Source organism: Salvelinus fontinalis, chromosome 6 (genome assembly GCF_029448725.1).
Source record: "Salvelinus fontinalis isolate EN_2023a chromosome 6, ASM2944872v1, whole genome shotgun sequence".
Classification (NCBI taxonomy): Eukaryota; Metazoa; Chordata; class Actinopteri; order Salmoniformes; family Salmonidae; genus Salvelinus; species Salvelinus fontinalis.
The window spans coordinates 72,389,639-72,406,751 of NC_074670.1; the positions used below are offsets into that span (position 1 = coordinate 72,389,639).

At 46.6% G+C, this 17,113-nt stretch overlaps 1 protein-coding gene across 1 annotated transcript in view; it reads right to left on the bottom strand.

Annotated features, from left to right (window-relative positions):
- LOC129858418 (actin-binding LIM protein 3-like) overlaps positions 1 to 17,113 on the bottom strand; it is an 83,887-nt gene that overhangs the window by 22,211 nt on the left and 44,563 nt on the right. The window contains exons 3-6 of the mRNA XM_055927624.1: positions 15,036 to 15,219; positions 11,505 to 11,620; positions 9,829 to 9,955; positions 1,471 to 1,564 (exon numbers count right to left, since the gene is read on the bottom strand). Of these exons, the coding sequence (XP_055783599.1) occupies positions 1,471 to 1,564; positions 9,829 to 9,955; positions 11,505 to 11,620; positions 15,036 to 15,219 (521 nt within the window). The remainder of the gene's footprint in view (positions 1 to 1,470; positions 1,565 to 9,828; positions 9,956 to 11,504; positions 11,621 to 15,035; positions 15,220 to 17,113) is intronic.

The window sequence follows — 17,113 nt, forward strand, 5'->3', positions numbered from 1 at the left end:
AACCTAGGAAGAAACCTAGAGAGGAACCAGGCTATGAGGGGTGGCCAGTCCTCTTCTGGCTGTGCCGGGTGGAGATTATAACAGAACATGGCCATGATGTTCAAATGTTCAGAAATGACCAGCATGGTCAAATAATAATAATCACAGTAGTTGTCGAGGGTGCAGCAAGTCAGCACCTCAGGAGTAAATGTCAGTTGGCTTTTCATAGCCGATCATTAAGAGTATCTCTACCGCTCCTGCTGTCTCTAGAGAGTTGAAAACAGCAGGTCGGGGACAAGTAGCCGGTGCGGTGAACAGGTCAGAGAGAGATGAGATGGAGAATGTGTATTTGAAATAATGTGTGTGTATGTGTGTGTGAGAGATAAAGAGAGATGGCCTAAGCTGCATGTAATGTGAGGTTCCTCTATAGATCAGTGTAACGTTAATTTATTGTACAGATCAGTGTAACGTTAATTTCCTCTATAGATCAGTGTAATGTTATTTTCCTCTATAGATCATTGTAATGTTATTTTCCTCTATAGATCAGTGTAATGTTATTTTCCTCTATAGATCAGTATAATGTTATTTTCCTCTATAGATCAGTATAATGTTATTTTCCTCTATAGATCAGTATAATGTTATTTTCCTCTATAGATCAGTGTAATGTTATTTTCCTCTATAGATCATTGTAATGTTATTTTCCTCTATAGATCAGTATAATGTTATTTTCCTCTATAGATCAGTATAATGTTATTTTCCTCTATAGATCAGTATAATGTTATTTTCCTCTATAGATCAGTGTAATGTTATTTTCCTCTATAGATCAGTGTAAAGAGCTAAATCATATTTTCAACTCAGCTTCCTCTGTCTCAGGTGGCAACTGGGAAAAACTGGTAATATTGACAACTCATGTTAAAAGGAAGCACCAGCTTTCATATGCTCTCATGTCCTGAGCAAGGAACATAAACATTAGCTTTCTTATATATGGCACATATTGCACTTCTACAACACTGTTTTTGCATTATTTAAACCAAATTGAACATGTTTTATTATTTATTTGAGACTACATTTATTTTATTTATGTATTATATTAATTTAAAATAAAAGTGTTTATTGTTCATTTAGTATTGTTGTAATTGTCATTATTACAAATATATATATAAAAATCGTCCGATTAATCGGACACGCACACACACACACACACACACACACACACACACACACACACACACACACACACACACACACACACACACACACACACACACACACACACACACACACACACACACACACACACACACACACACACACACACACACACACACAGGGCAGCAGATGAAGCCAGGCATGTTGTAGAAGCTGTTAATAACCCAGAGAGAGACTGATGGAGAGGTGAAGTGATAGGAGACGAGGTGAGGAGAGGTCAGAGGAGGCGAGGTGAGGAGAGGAGAGGATAGGTCCCCAGGGGGAGTGTGTATGAGTGCTCACCTCCAGAACCCGTCCACTGATGTATCTGCTGCACGTCTCACACTTAACCCCAAACTGGGCGTGGTAATCAGACTCACAGTACGGCACGTTGTCCCTGAAACACAAAGGGTTAAACACCCAATCTGTTTGTCTGTGTTTGTGTGTGTGTCTGGTGTGTCTGTGTGTGTCTGTGTTTGTGTGTGGTGTGTCTGTGTGTGTGTGTGTGTGTGTGTGGTGTGTCTGTGTGTGTGTGGTGTGTCTCTGTGTGTGTACATGCCTATGTGTCTTCGTGTATATACAGTACAAGTCAAAAGTTTAGACACACATTCATTCCAGGGTTTTCTTTATTTTTAATATTTTCTACATTGTAGAATAATAGTGAAGACATAAAAAATATGAAATAACACATATGTAGTAACCAAAAAAGTGTTAAACAAAACAAAATATATTTTAGATTTTAGATTCTTCAAAGTAGCCACCCTTTGCCTTGATGACAGCTTTGCACACTTTTGGCATTCTCTCAACCAACTTCATGAGGAATGCTTTTTCAACAGTTTTGAAGGAGTTCCCACATATGCTGAGCACTTGACTGCTTTTCCTTCCCTCTGCATTCCAATTCATCCCAAACCATCTCAATTTGGTTGAGGTCGGGTGATTGTGGAGGCCAGGTGATCTGATACAACACTTCATCACTCTCCTTCTTGCTCAAATAGCCCTTATACAGCCCGGACGTGTATTTTGGGTCATTGTCCTGTTGAAAAACAAATGATAGTCCCACTAAGCTGAAACCAGATGGGGTGGCATATCGCTGCCAAATGCTGTGGTAGCCATGCTGGTTAAGTGACAGTGTCACCAACAAAGCACCCCCACACCATCACACCTCCTCCTCCATGCTTCACGGTGGGATCCACACATGTAGAGATCATCCGTTCACCTACTCCGTATCTCACAAAGACACGGTGGTTGGAACCAAAACCTCAAATGTGGACTCATCAGACAAAAGGACAGATTTCCACTGGTCTAAAGTCAATGACTTGTGTTTTTTCTTTGCCCAAGCAAGTATCTTCTTCTTATTGGTGTCCTTTAGTAGTGGCTTCTTTGCAGCAATTCAACCATGAAGGCCTGATTCACACAGTCACCTCTGAACAGTTGATGTTGAGATGTGTCTGTTACTTGAACTCTGTGAAGAATTTAATTGGGCTGCGATCTGAGGCTGGTAACTCTAATGAACTTATCCTCTGCAGCAGAGGTAACTCTGTGTCTTACTTTCCTGTGGCGGTCCTCATGAGAGCCAGCTTCATCATAGCGCTTGATGGTTTGCACTTGAAGGAACTTTCAAAGTTCTTGAAATGTTCCAGATTGACTGACATTCACTTCTTAAAATAATGGACTTGTAACGCTCGTTGTTAGGAGAAAGAGAGGAGGACCAAACTGCAGCGTGGTAAGCATATCCAAGATGGCGTAGCAGTCAGATGTCCTTTGTCCTCGTCTTGTCCCGTGTATATATATTTTATATATTTTTCTTCGCATATCTTTTTATATATATTTTTTTTTCTTCTTAAAAACTCAACTTCAAAACACTCTCCTGCAACCCACCTCACCAAATGTGGTGCGGATCTGTTTTTTTTTCCTCAAAAGTATTATTCACCTCGTATCCGGAATCTACAACAGAAGCTAGCCAGAAGTTAGCCAGCTCACAAGCTAACGTTAGTAGTTCAGCTAACCACAGCTGGCGCTCATCAGCTATCCTTTAGCTCGGAAAACTATTGCCAGTTTTGTACAACGCGACTCAGACCAGAGCATACCAGACCTATTTTCTCTCCATATCCCCGGATTTTTACCGCAAGCTCTGGACATTTACACCTGGATCTTGCAGCTAACTAGCTGCTATCCGAGTGACTATTGGCTAACATCAATTCCGGAGCAAACACCAATTATCCCGGAGCTAGCCAGCTGAAGAGTTCCATCAGCCACTCCTGGGCTACAATCACCTATCCGGACCCGTTTTACTGCTGATGCGGAGCCCCACCGGGCCTTCACGACTGGGATACCAACGTTATCTGCCCGAGGGAGTATTTCAACTGGCCCCTCCATCGCGACGTAACCTGAACGTCCATATGCTAACTGCGGCCCGCTAATCGTTAGCTGTCTTGAGCATATCGGCTGCTATCTGAACAGGTCTATCAAACAATCTTCTTAGGCCACTATAACTATTTTGACAATTGGATTGGTCCCCTCTACCACACGGAACCCCACTAATATACCGACGGAATTGCACGGCGTGGCTAAAAACAGACCTCCATCTTCTGCTAGCTTGCTACCCATGACTAGCTGTCTGAATCACGAAGCTAGCACCAGTTAGCAAACACAATTCTACAATTCACAACCTCTCTTTCGCCACCGCCATCCGGCTTGGATTCTCTGTCGACACGACCACGTCTGGTCTGCAGACAAATACCCCATCCGCTGTGCCCTCAACCGGCCTCCGTCTGAGCAGACCCCCTCCGTCTGAGCAGACCACCCCCCGGGCTACTAACTTTAAACGCCGCGGGCTAGCTTAGTGGAGGCCTCACTGCTCCATCTACGGCTGCCCCCTGGACACTATGATCACTCGGCTACATAGCTGATGCCTGCTTGACTGTCCATTAATTCACGGTACTCAATTCCGTTTATTTGTGTTTTATCTGTCGGCTCTGTGCTTTAACTCAGGATCTGTGTGTAGTTAATCCGACCCTCTCTGCCTGGTCGTCGCCATTTTTACCTGCTGTTGCTGTGTTAGCTGACTAGCTGCTGTTATCTCACCTGTTGTTTTAGCTAGCTCTCCCAATCAAGACCTGCAATCACTTTATGCCTTATTGTATGTCTCTCTCAAATATCAATATGCCTTGCATACTGTTGTTCAGGCTAGTTATCATTGTTTTGGTTTGCAATGGACCTCCGTAGTTCCACTCTCCGTACCTCTGATACCTCCTTTGTTCCACCCCCCACACATGCGGTGACCTCACCCATTGAGACCAGCATGTCCAGAGATACAACCTCTCTTATCATCACCCAGTGCCTGGGCTTGCCTCCGCTGTACCCGTGCCCCACCAAACCCTGGTCTGCACATTATGCCCAGAATCTATTCTACCACGCCCATAAATCTGCTCCTTTTATTCCTTGTCCCCAACGCTCTAGGCGACCAGTTTTGATAGCCTTTAGCCGCACCCTCATCCTACTACTCCTCTGTTCCTCGGGTGATGTGGAGGTAAACCCAGGCCCTGCATGTCCCCAGTCACCCTCATTTGTTGACTTCTGTGATCGAAAAAGTCTTGGCCTTATGCATGTCAACATCAGAAGCCTCCTCCCTAAGTTTGCCTTACTCACCGCTTTAGCACACTCTGCCAACCCTGATGTCCTTGCCGTTTCCGAATCCTGGCTTAGGAAGGCCACCAAAAATTCTGAGATTTCCATACCCAACTATAACACTTTCCGTCAAGATAGAACTGCCAAAGGGGGAGGAGTTGCAATCTACTGCAGAGATAGCCTGCAAAGTTCTGTCATACTTTCCAGGTCTATGCCCAAACAGTTCGAACTTCTAATTTTAAAAATTAATCTCTCCAGAAATAAGTCTCTCACTGTTGCCGCCTGCTACCGATCCCCCTCAGCTCCCAGCTGTGCCCTGGACACCATCTGTGAATTGATCGCTCCCCATCTAGCTTCAGAGTTTGATCTGTTAGGTGACCTAAACTGGGATATGCTTAACACCCCGGCAGTCCTACAATCTAAGCTTGATGCCCTCAATCTCACTCAAATCATCAAGGAACCCACCAGGTACAACCCTAAATCCGTAAACATGGGCACCCTAATAGACATTATCCTGACCAACTTTCCCTCCAAATACACCTCTGCTGTCTTCAATCAAGATCTCAGCGATCACTGCTTCATTGCCTGTATCCGCCACGGGTCCGCGGCCAAACGACCACCCCTCATCACTGTCAAACGCTCCCTAAAACACTTCTGCGAGCAGGCCTTTCTAATCGACCTGGCCCGGGTACCCTGGAAGGATATTGACCTCATCCCGTCAGTTGAGGATGCCTGGTCATTCTTTAAAAGTTACTTCCTCACCATATTAGACAAGCATGCTCCGTTCAAAAAATGCAGAACCAAGAACAGATATAGCCCTTGGTTCACTCCAGACCTGACTGCCCTCGACCAGAACAAAAACATCCTGTGGCGAACTGCAATAGCATCGAAGAGCCCCCGCGATATGCAACTGTTCAGGGAAGTCAGGAACCAATACACGCAGTCAGTCAGGAAAGCAAAGGCCAGCTTTTTCAAGCAGAAATTTGCATCCTGTAGCTCTAACTCCAAAAAGTTCTGGGATACTGTAAAGTCCATGGAAAACAAGAGCACCTCCTCCCAGCTGCCCACTTCACTGAGGCTAGGTAACACGGTCACCACTGATAAGTCCGTGATAATCGAAAACTTCAACAAACATTTCTCAATGGCTGGCCATGCCTTCCTCCTGGCGACTCCAACCTTCACCAACTACTTTGCAGACAGAGTTCAGTGTGTCAAATCGGAGGGCATGTTGTCCGGTCCTATGGCAGTCTCTATGGGGGTACCACAGGGTTCAATTCTCGGGCCGACTCTTTTCTCTGTATACATCAATGATGTTGCTCTTGCTGCGGGCGATTCCCTGATCCACCTCTATGCAGACGACACCATTCTGTATACTTCCGGCCCTTCCTTGGACACTGTGCTATCTAACCTCCAAACGAGCTTCAATGCCATACAACACTCCTTCCGTGGCCTCCAACTGCTCTTAAACGCTAGTAAAACCAAATGCATGCTTTTCAACCGTTCGCTGCCTGCACCCGCACGCCCGACTAGCATCACCACCCTGGACGGTTCCGACCTAGAATATGTGGACATCTATAAGTACCTAGGTGTCTCGCTAGACTGCAAACTCTCCTTCCAGACTCATATCAAACATCTCCAATCCAAAATCAAATCTAGAGTCGGCTTTCTATTCCGCAACAAAGCCTCCTTCACTCACGCCGCCAAACTTACCCTAGTAAAACTGACTATCCTACCGATCCTCGACTTCGGCGATGTCATCTACAAAATAGCTTCCAATACTCTACTCAGCAAACTGGATGCAGTTTATCACAGTGCCATCCGTTTTGTTACTAAAGCACCTTATACGACCCACCACTGCGACCTGTATGCCCTAGTCGGCTGGCCCTCGCTACATGTTCGTCGTCAGACCCACTGGCTCCAGGTCATCTACAAGGTTATGCTAGGTAAAGTGCCGCCTTATCTCAGTTCACTGGTCACGATGGCTACACCCACCCGTAGCACGCGCTCCAGCAGGTGTATCTCACTGATCATCCCTAAAGCCAAAACCTCATTTGGACGCCTTTCCTTCCAGTTCTCTGCTGCCTGCGACTGGAACGAATTGCAAAAATCTCTGAAGTTGGAGACTTTTATCTCCCTCAACAACTTTAAAAATCTGCTATCCGATCAGCTAAACGATCGCTGCAGCTGTACATAGTCCATCTGTAAACTACCCACCCAATTTACCTACCTCACCCCCCATACTGCTTTTATTTATTTACTTTTCTGCTCTTTTGCACACCAGTATCTCTTCTTGCACATGATCATCTGATGATTTATCACTCCAGTGTTAATCTGCTAAATTGTAATTACTCGATTTATTGCCTACCTCATGCCTTTTGCACACATTGTATATAGATTCTCTTTTTTTTTCTACCATGTTATTGACTTGTTTTCTGTTTACTCCATGTGTAACTCTGTGTTGTTGTCTGTTCACACTGCTATGCTTTATCTTGGCCAGGTCGCAGTTGCAAATGAGAACTTGTTCTCAACTAGCCTACCTGGTTAAATAAAGGTGAAATAAATAAAATAAAATAAAATTCATTATGCCTTTTAATGAAAATGAAACTCGAACAAAACAACAAAACTAACGATAAACGAGAATGACACGAAATGAAACAGTCCTGTCTGGTGACATACACAAAGACAGAAAATAAACACCCACGAAACACAGGTGGAAAACGGCTACCTAAGTATGATTCTCAATCAGAGACAACTAATGACACCTGCCTCTGAGAATCATACCAGGCCAAATGCAAAAACCAACATAGAACAACGAACATAGATAACCCACCCAACTCACGCCCTGACCATACTAAAACAAAGAAATAACGTCAGAACCTTGGGGGGGGGGCCAAGGTTCTGCGGAGTCCGCACCTTGGCCAAGGTGCGGACTCCGGCCGCAAAAGCTGAACCTATATGGGAGCGTTTGGGTGGGCATCTGTCCGCGGTAGCGGCTCTGGCGCGGGACGTGGACCCCACTCCACCATAGTCTTAGTCCGCTTCAGTGGCGTCTTTAGAGCAGCAACCATCGCCGCCGACCTTGGACTGGAAACCCTAATAAAGGGCGGCTCCGGACTGAGGGGCAGCTCAGGACAGACAGGCGGCTCTGGCGGCGCAGGACAAACGGGCGGCTCTGGCGGCGCTGGACAGGAGGGAGACTCAGGCGGCGCTGGACAGGAGGGAGACTCAGGCGGCGCTGGACAGGAGGGAGACTCAGGCGGCGCTGGACAGGAGGGAGACTCAGGCGGCGCTGGACAGGAGGGAGACTCAGGCGGCGCTGGACAGGAGGGAGACTCAGGCGGCGCCTGACAGACGGGAGCACCTGGAGGAAGGAAACGGAGAGACAGCCTGGTGCGTGGGGCTGCCACCGGAGGTCTGGTACGTGGAGGAGGCACCGGATAGACCGGACCGTGGAGGATCACTGGAGGTCTCCAGCACCGAGCCTGCCCAACCCTACCTGGCTGAATGCTCCCCGTAGCCAGGCCAGTGCGGTGAGGTGGAATAGCCCGCACTGGGCTGTGCTGGAGAACCGGGGACACCATGCGTAGGGCTGGTGCCATGTACCCCGGCCCAAGTAGACGCACTGGAGACCAGATGCGCTGTGCCGGCTTCATGGCACCTGGCTCGATGCCCACTCTAACCCGGCCAATACGAGGCGCTGCTATGTACCGCACCGGGCTCTGCCTGCGCACCGGGGACACCGTGCGCCTCACAGCATAACACGGTGCCTGCCCAATCCCTCTCTCTCCACGGTAAGCACGGGGAGTTGGCGCAGGTCTCCTACCTGACTTCGCCACACGCCCCGTGTGCCCCCACCCAATACATTTTTGGGGCTGCCTCTCGGGCTTCCAGCCACGCTGCCGTGCTGCCTCCTCATACCGCCGCCTCTCTGCTTTCGCTGCCTCCAGCTCAGCCTTGGGGCGGCGATATTCTCCAGCCTGTTCCCAGGGTCCATCTCCATCCAGAATCTCCTCCCAAGTCCAGGAGTCCTGCGATTGCTGCTGCTTCCCGTTACCACGCTGCTTGGTCCTTTGTTGGTGGGTGTTTCTGTAACGCTCGTCGTTAGGAGAAAGAGAGGAGGACCAAACTGCAGCGTGGTAAGTATTCATTATGCCTTTTAATGAAAACGAAACTCGAAAAAACAAACAAAACTAACGATAAACGAGAATGACACGAAACAGTCCTGTCTGGTGACATACACAAAGACAGAAAATAAACACCCACGAAACACAGGTGAAAAAAGGCTACCTAAGTATGATTCTCAATCAGAGACAACTAACGACACCTGCCTCTGATTGAGAATCATACCAGGCCAAACGCAAAAACCAACATAGAACAACGAACATAGATAACCCACCCAACTCACACCCTGACCATACTAAAACAAAATAACAAAAGAACTAAGGTCAGAACGTGACAGGACTGTTCTTTCTCTGTGCTTATTTGAGCTGTTCTTGCCATAATATGGACTTGGTCTTTTACCAAATAGGGCTATCTTCTGTATACCAACCCTACCTTGTCACAACACAACTGATTGGCTCAAATGCATTAAGAAGGAAAGAAATTCCACAAATTAACTTTAAACAAGGCACACCTGTTATTTGAAATGCATTCCAGGTGACTACCTCATGAAGCTGGTTGAGAGAATGCCAAGAGTGTGCAAAGCTGTCATCAAGGCAAAGGGTGGCTACTTTGAAGAATCTCAAATCTAAAATATATTTTGATGTTTAACACTTTTTGGGTTACTACATGATTCCATATGTGTTATATCATAGTTTTGATGTCTTCACTATTATTCCAAAATGTATAAAGTAGTAAAAATAAAGAAAAACCCTGGATGAAGTATGTGTGTTAAAACCGGTACTGTACGTCTGACTGTGTGTGTGTGTGTGTGTGTGTGTGTGTGTGTGTGTGTGTGTGTGTGTGTGTGTGTGTGTGTGTGTGTGTGTGTGTGTGTGTGTGTGTGTGTGTGTGTGTGTGTGTGTGTGTACTGACTTGCTGATGTATTCCCCAGTGAGGACCATGTTGCAGGTTTGACACTTGAAGCAGCTGACATGCCACTGTTTCTCCAACGCCAGCAGAGACTGTCCCTGTTTTATATCCTCTCCACACCCTGAACAGTCTGGAGAGAGAGGGAGGGGGGGATGGGGAGAGAGAGGTGAGGATGAGGGAGGGGGGAGAGGGAGGTGGAGAGGATGAGGGAGGGGGAAGATGGGGAGAGGGAGATGGAGAGAATGAGGGAGGGGGGAGATGGGGAGAGGGAGGTGGAGAGGATGAGGGAAGTGGAGAGGATGAGGGAGGGGGGAGAGGGAGGTGGAGAGGATAAGGGAGGGGGGAGAGGGAGAGAGGGAGGTGGAGAGGATGAGGGAGGGGGGAGAGGGAGGTGGAGAGGATGAGGGAGGGGGGAGATGGGGAGAGGGAGGTGGAGAGGATGAGGGAGGGGGGAGAGGGAGGTGGAGAGGATGAGGGAGGGGGGAGATGGGGAGAGGGAGGTGGAGAGGATGAGGGAGGGGGGAGATGGGGAGAGGGAGGTGGAGAGGATGAGGGAGGGGAGAGAAGGGGACAGGGAGGCAGAGGGGGGAGAGGGAGAGAGGTGGAGGGAGAGACAGAGAGAGAGGAGGGAGAGTGGAGGGGGAGGAGGGGTGGGGGAAAGAGGTGAAGAAAAGTGGTGAGAATTAGGGGGACAAGAGAAAAGAAGCGAGAGAGGGACAAACCTGAGGGGCTAATGTATCTGTACCCAACAATGTGTGTGTCAACTCAGTGTATCAGCCCTATACCTGCAGACCCCGTATGGGGTGTGATCTAGGAGTTGGTTCTAGAGTGTGTCACCCTAAAGGGGTGTGGTCTAGAGGTAAGTTCTAGATTGGTTCCAAGTAGAGTTCCTCACAGATCCACCAGTACCTGAATACCCGAGACCTGAATACCGAGACCTGATCCGAGACCTGATCCGAGACCTGAGCGGGTCTGAATGCAGAATTCTAATTAATGTCACAGGTCTAGGTCAGCTATGATATGATTGTCACGGGTCACGGGTAAGTGTAATGTTAACTGACTTGTCCGGAAGGGCCCGCACAGATCTGCATGCGACTGCTGCAGTAGAGAGAAAGAAATTGTATAATTTATGCTCCTGCTCTTCACGAGAGTGGAACGTGGTGCGTGTAGCTAGCTAGCTTAACTAGCTTCTCGTTCCGGTTTGATGCAGTCCAAGACAGGTACTACGTAATCATAGTGGATGATAAATAACCTAGCTATGGCAGCTATTATTCTACTATAGCGTGAGTCAGGTTGGTTGGTTGCTGTCTTTCATCTCTCCCTTCCTCCTCCCTGCACCCCATGTCACTTGCTCACAGTACGGCCCCTCCCCCGCTTGCTAGAACGGCACCTCTCTCCCTCTCATGCTTTATCAGCTCTGGTTAACAAAGTAGCTTAAAAAAATGACTTTTCTGCTGCTTCCCTCACTAGGACTGGGTCTGGACCAGACCAGGTCTACACGGGATGGGTCTAGTAGTCCTCGGGTCCATTCAGAATGGGTCTCTATATATAAAAAATATATATATGCATATATTGGGTTCGGGAGGGAATACCCCAGGTCCATTTTGGAGAAGGTACAACATTTTGGACCCGTGAAGACCTCTAGGTCCAAGTCTCGAGGTCATGAGGGCGGGACTTACGGCTGGGTCCATGGATCTTGATTGGTTCGTTGGAGGTGACGAGTGTGTGAGAACACTGTTGACACACACAGTCCTTCCCACTGAACGTCACTCTGTCTCCGATAGGGAACGGCTTCCTACACGGGGGAGATACACACTGATTAAAAACACACACACACACACACACACACACACACACCACACACACACACACACACACACACACACTGCGCCCAGGGAAGGAACCACAATTCGTGCCACATGGTTATTGTTCTCACCACTGAACAACCAACGCTCTCACGCTTTGTGTGAGGACACACACACACGCACACACACAAAAATGGTTTCACTGTGACTGAGGAAATAAACTTTAAAGCCCAGCTTTAGATACATGCAGGAATAACCCCTTACTTTACCCAGAAAAGGCTGTGCTTGTGTATATCTGATGTGTGAGAGCAGGTATCAAGTCTTTGGTTGTGAGGAAGATGTCATTGGATGGCCTACAGAATGTAGTGTGCTGTCAGGCATGTCAGGAGAACATGGTTTGGATGGCCTACTGAATGTTAATGGCTTGACGATTTGAGATATTAGATAGTTATTAGCTGATATTATTAGTAGAACACTATAGGAGGAAGAGGAGTAGACTAGACGAGTAGTAGTAGACTAGAGGAGTAGTAGTAGGCTAGAGGAGTAGTACACTAGAGTAGTAGTAGTAGACTAGAGGAGTAGTAGTAGACTAGAGGAGTAGTAGACTAGAGTAGTAGTAGTAGACTAGAGGAGTAGTAGTAGACTAGAGGAGTAGTAGACTAGAGGAGTAGTAGTAGACTAGAGGAGTAGTAGTAGACTAGAGGAGTAGTAGTAGACTAGAGTAGTAGTAATAGGCTAGAGGAGTAGTAGACTAGACGAGTAGTAGTAGGCTAGAGGAGTAGTAGACTAGACGAGTAGTAGTAGACTAGATGAGTAGTAGTAGACTAGAGGAGTAGTAGTAGACTAGAGGAGCAGTAGTAGACTAGAGGAGCAGTAGTAGACTAGAGGAGTAGTAGTAGGCTAGAGGAGTAGTAGACTAGAGTAGTAGTAGTAGACTAGAGTAGTAGTAGTAGGCTAGAGGAGTAGTAGACTAGAGGAGTAGTAGTAGACTAGAGGAGTAGTAGTAGACTAGACGAGTAGTAGTAGACTAGACGAGTAGTAGTAGACTAGATGAGTAGTAGTAGACTAGAGGAGCAGTAGTAGACTAGAGGAGCAGTAGTAGACTAGAGGAGTAGTAGTAGACTAGAGGAGCAGTAGTAGACTAGAGGAGCAGTAGTAGACTAGAGGAGCAGTAGTAGACTAGAGGAGTAGTAGTAGACTAGAGTAGTAGACTAGAGTAGTAGACTAGAGGAGCAGTAGTAGACTAGAGGAGCAGTAGACTAGAGGAGTAGTAGTAGACTAGAGGAGTAGTAGTAGACTAGAGTAGTAGTAGTAGACTAGAGGAGCAGTAGTAGACTAGAGGAGCAGTAGTAGACTAGAGTAGTAGTTGTAGACTAGAGGAGTAGTAGTAGACTAGAGGAGCAGTAGTAGACTAGAGTAGTGGACTAGAGGAGTAGTAGTAGACTAGAGTAGTAGTAGACTAGAGGAGCAGTAGACTAGAGGAGTAGTAGTAGACTAGAGTAGTAGTAGTAGACTAGAGTAGTAGTAGTAGACTAGAGGAGCAGTAGTAGACTAGAGGAGTAGTAGTAGACTAGAGGAGTAGTAGTAGACTAGAGGAGTAGTAGTAGGCTAGAGGAGTAGTAGACTAGAGGAGCAGTAGTAGACTAGAGGAGTAGTAGTAGACTAGAGGAGTAGTAGTAGACTAGAGGAGTAGTAGTAGACTAGAGGAGTAGTAGTAGACTAGAGGAGTAGTAGTAGACTAGAGGAGCAGTAGTAGACTAGAGGAGCAGTAGTAGACTAGAGTAGTAGACTAGAGGAGTAGTAGTAGACTAGAGGTGTAGTAGTAGACTAGAGAAGTAGTAGTAGACTAGAGGAGTAGTAGTAGGCTAGAGTAGTAGTAGTAGGCTAGAGTAGTAGTAGTAGGCTAGAGAAGTAGTAGTAGACTAGAGGAGTAGTAGTAGACTAGAGTAGTAGTAGTAGACTAGAGTAGTAGTAGTAGACTAGAGGAGCAGTAGTAGACTAGAGGAGCAGTAGTAGACTAGAGTAGTAGTAGTAGACTAGAGGAGTAGTAGTAGACTAGAGGAGTAGTAGTAGACTAGAGGAGTAGTAGTAGACTAGAGGAGTAGTAGTAGACTAGAGCAGCAGTAGTAGACTAGAGTAGCAGTAGTAGACTAGAGGAGTAGTAGTAGACTAGAGGAGTAGTAGTAGACTAGAGGAGTAGTAGTAGACTAGAGGAGCAGTAGTAGACTAGAGGAGCAGTAGTAGACTAGAGGAGTAGTAGTAGACTAGAGTAGTAGACTAGAGTAGTAGACTAGAGGAGTAGTAGTAGACTAGAGGAGTAGTAGTAGACTAGAGGAGTAGTAGTAGACTAGAGGAGTAGTAGTAGACTAGAGTAGTAGACTAGAGGAGTAGTAGTAGACTAGAGGAGTAGTAGTAGACTAGAGGAGTAGTAGTAGACTAGAGGAGTAGTAGTAGACTAGAGTAGTAGTAGTAGACTAGAGGAGTAGTAGTAGACTAGATGAGTAGTAGTAGACTAGAGGAGTAGTAGTAGACTAGAGGAGTAGTAGTAGACTAGAGGAGTAGTAGTAGACTAGAGGAGTAGTAGTAGACTAGAGGAGTAGACTAGAGGAGTAGACTAGAGGAGTAGACTAGAGGAGTAGTAGTAGACTAGAGTAGTAGACTAGAGGAGTAGTAGTAGACTAGAGGAGTAGTAGTAGACTAGAGGAGCAGTAGTAGACTAAAGGAGTAGTAGACTAGAGGAGTAGTAGTAGACTAGAGTAGTAGTAGTAGACTAGAGGAGTAGTAGTAGACTAGAGGAGTAGTAGTAGACTAGAGGAGTAGTAGTAGACTAGAGGAGTAGTAGTAGACTAGAGTAGTAGTAGTAGACTAGAGGATTAGTAGTAGACTAGAGTAGTAGTAGTAGACTAGAGTAGTAGTAGTAGACTAGAGGAGCAGTAGTAGACTAGAGTAGTAGTAGTAGACTAGAGGAGTAGTAGTAGACTACTAGTAGTAGACTAGAGGATTAGTAGACTAGGGGAGTGTGTGTGTGTGAGACTTTGTTGTTAGCTGTGTGTGTCTCTCCTTCCAGAGACTCTGCACCGTCAGCCTTGCTCTGCGCTTTCAACTTTTACTCTACATATTTAATGGAAGACATGTTACTCTGGCCACAAAAGCATCGCTGCTATTTCTGTCCTACTCTGACAGCACGCTCTATGTCTCTGTCTCCCACCATCTCTACTGCCTTTTCAAAACACCAGTTCACTGAAACGCAGTATAGAGCTAACTACAAAAGAGCTCACCCTCACTGTTTCACAATGATCAATCAGGAGACGTCTGTTTGTGTGTGTGTGTTAGAGAGTGTGTGTACAGTATGCATGTTAGGGAGAGAGAGTGTGCGTGTGTGTGTGTGTGTGTGTGTGTGTGTACCTGCAGACACTGCAGACAAAGCAGGTAGGGTGGTAGGTCCTCCCCAGTGCTGAGACCACCTCCCCGGTGATGAATCCGTCACAGCGGTCACAGCGCGTCCCGTACAGACGTTGGTAGTCTGACGTACAGATGTACTCACCACTCTTCTGAAAGAACCCAGATCTAGCCAGGCCACACCCACACACTGGAGAGAGAGTTGGGGGGGAGAGAGGGGAGAAAGAGAGAGAGAGAGAGAGAGAGAGGGAGAGGAGGAAAGAGAGAGAAAAAGAGAGAGATGGTGGATTAGGATAAAGACTGAACACTCAAACTATTCTACATGAAAAAGCATGGTAAAAACGAGAAACAAAACTGCTTGCACCAAGCTACAGTAATTCCTTGGCTTTAGTTGAGCTGGCAAAGCTAGTCTATGTCCCGGGTGTAGACCCAGTTGGTCACATCTGCCCCACTTCCACAGTAAACTGTTCCAAATGAGCCAATGAGTGTTTTCTGGGGAGCTCAGAGGGCTGTTCAGTGGTGGTTCTGACAGAGATATTTTGTTGGGTTTCATTAGGTTTCCTCCTCCCTGCTTCTCCAGACAGAACAGCTCACCCTCATTACAGACAGGCAGACATAGACATGGTGTGTGTGTGTGTGTATATCTGCATGCGTGCTTGCCATTGGAGGCTGCTGAGGGGATGACGGCTCATAATACTGGCTGTGAGGAAGCAGATGAATGGCATCAAACCATGTGATACCATTCCATATTCCGCTCCAGCCATTACCACAAGCCCTCCCTATTTAAGGTGCCCCAGCCTCCTGTGGTGCGTGCCTACTTGCGTGTGTGTGTTTCCGGGTGTCGGGTATACCGTTTGTGGACACTCGGCTAACAGTTTGGTGTGATGTGAAAATAAAGACAATGTGGAAAACAAATTTTCTCCAGAAGATCCAGAAACGATTCCTTCATTGGAGATAAATGAGATGGAACAAAATATCCTTTCCTACATGTTCTCCACGGGAAGAGAGAGAGAGAGAGAGAGAGAGATGAGGGGGAGAGAGAGACTACATGTGTGATTTGTTCTAGTAAACAGAGTTGGTATTCTCCACAGCTATTTGTCTGTAAGGTCAAGTGAAGAGATAAACTATAGTAACTCTAGTGGGTTCCTAAAAGGTCAGTGGTACTCCTAAAGGAGGATCAATATGTTTAAATCAGATCAGTGAATCACCATTTCATCTTTTGCTCTCCCTCTCGCAGTCTCCCTCTCTCCCCCTCTCTGTCTCCCCCTCTCCGTCTCCCCCTCTCCCTCACTTTTTCAATCACTTTGGTGTAATTTTCACAACTCTAGGCACAAAAATCTAAACAGATCATCAAAATGTCTCGTTTCAAAACTCTAAGCTCATTTTCAATTGACTGAGTACAACAAACAAATACCACTCTGCACCAACACCAATATCACCAATAAATGTATTCAATTGTCCCCCCCCCCCTCAACAACTTACACATACTACCCCATAATGACAAACCCCAAATATTTTTTTATCTATAAAAATCTAAAAAAACTATCACATTTACATAAGTATTCAGACCCTTTACTCAGTACTTTGTTGAAGCATCTTTGGCAGTGATTACAGCCTCGAGTCTTCTTGGGTATGACACTACAAGCTTGGCACACCTGTATTTGGGGAGTTTCTCACATTCTTCTCTGCAGATCCTCTCAAGCTCTGTCAGGTTAGCTGGGGAGCATTGCTGCACAGCTATTTTCAGTTCTCTCCAGAGATGTTCGATCGGGTTCAAGTCCAGGCCCTGGCTGGGCCACACAAGAACATTCAGAGACTTGTCCCGAAGCCACTCCTGCACAGTCTTGGCTGTGCATAGTGTTGTTGTCCTGTTGGAAGATAAACCTTCGCCCCAGTCCAAGGTCCTGAGCGCTCTGAAACAGGTTGTCATCAAGGATCTCTCTGTTCTTTGCTCCGTTCATCTTTCGCTTGATCCTGACTAGTCTCCCTGCCGCTGAAAAACATGCCCACAGCAATATGGTGCCACCACTATGCTTCACCATAGGGATAGTGCCATTTTTCCTTTCAGAATTGACACTTGCTAT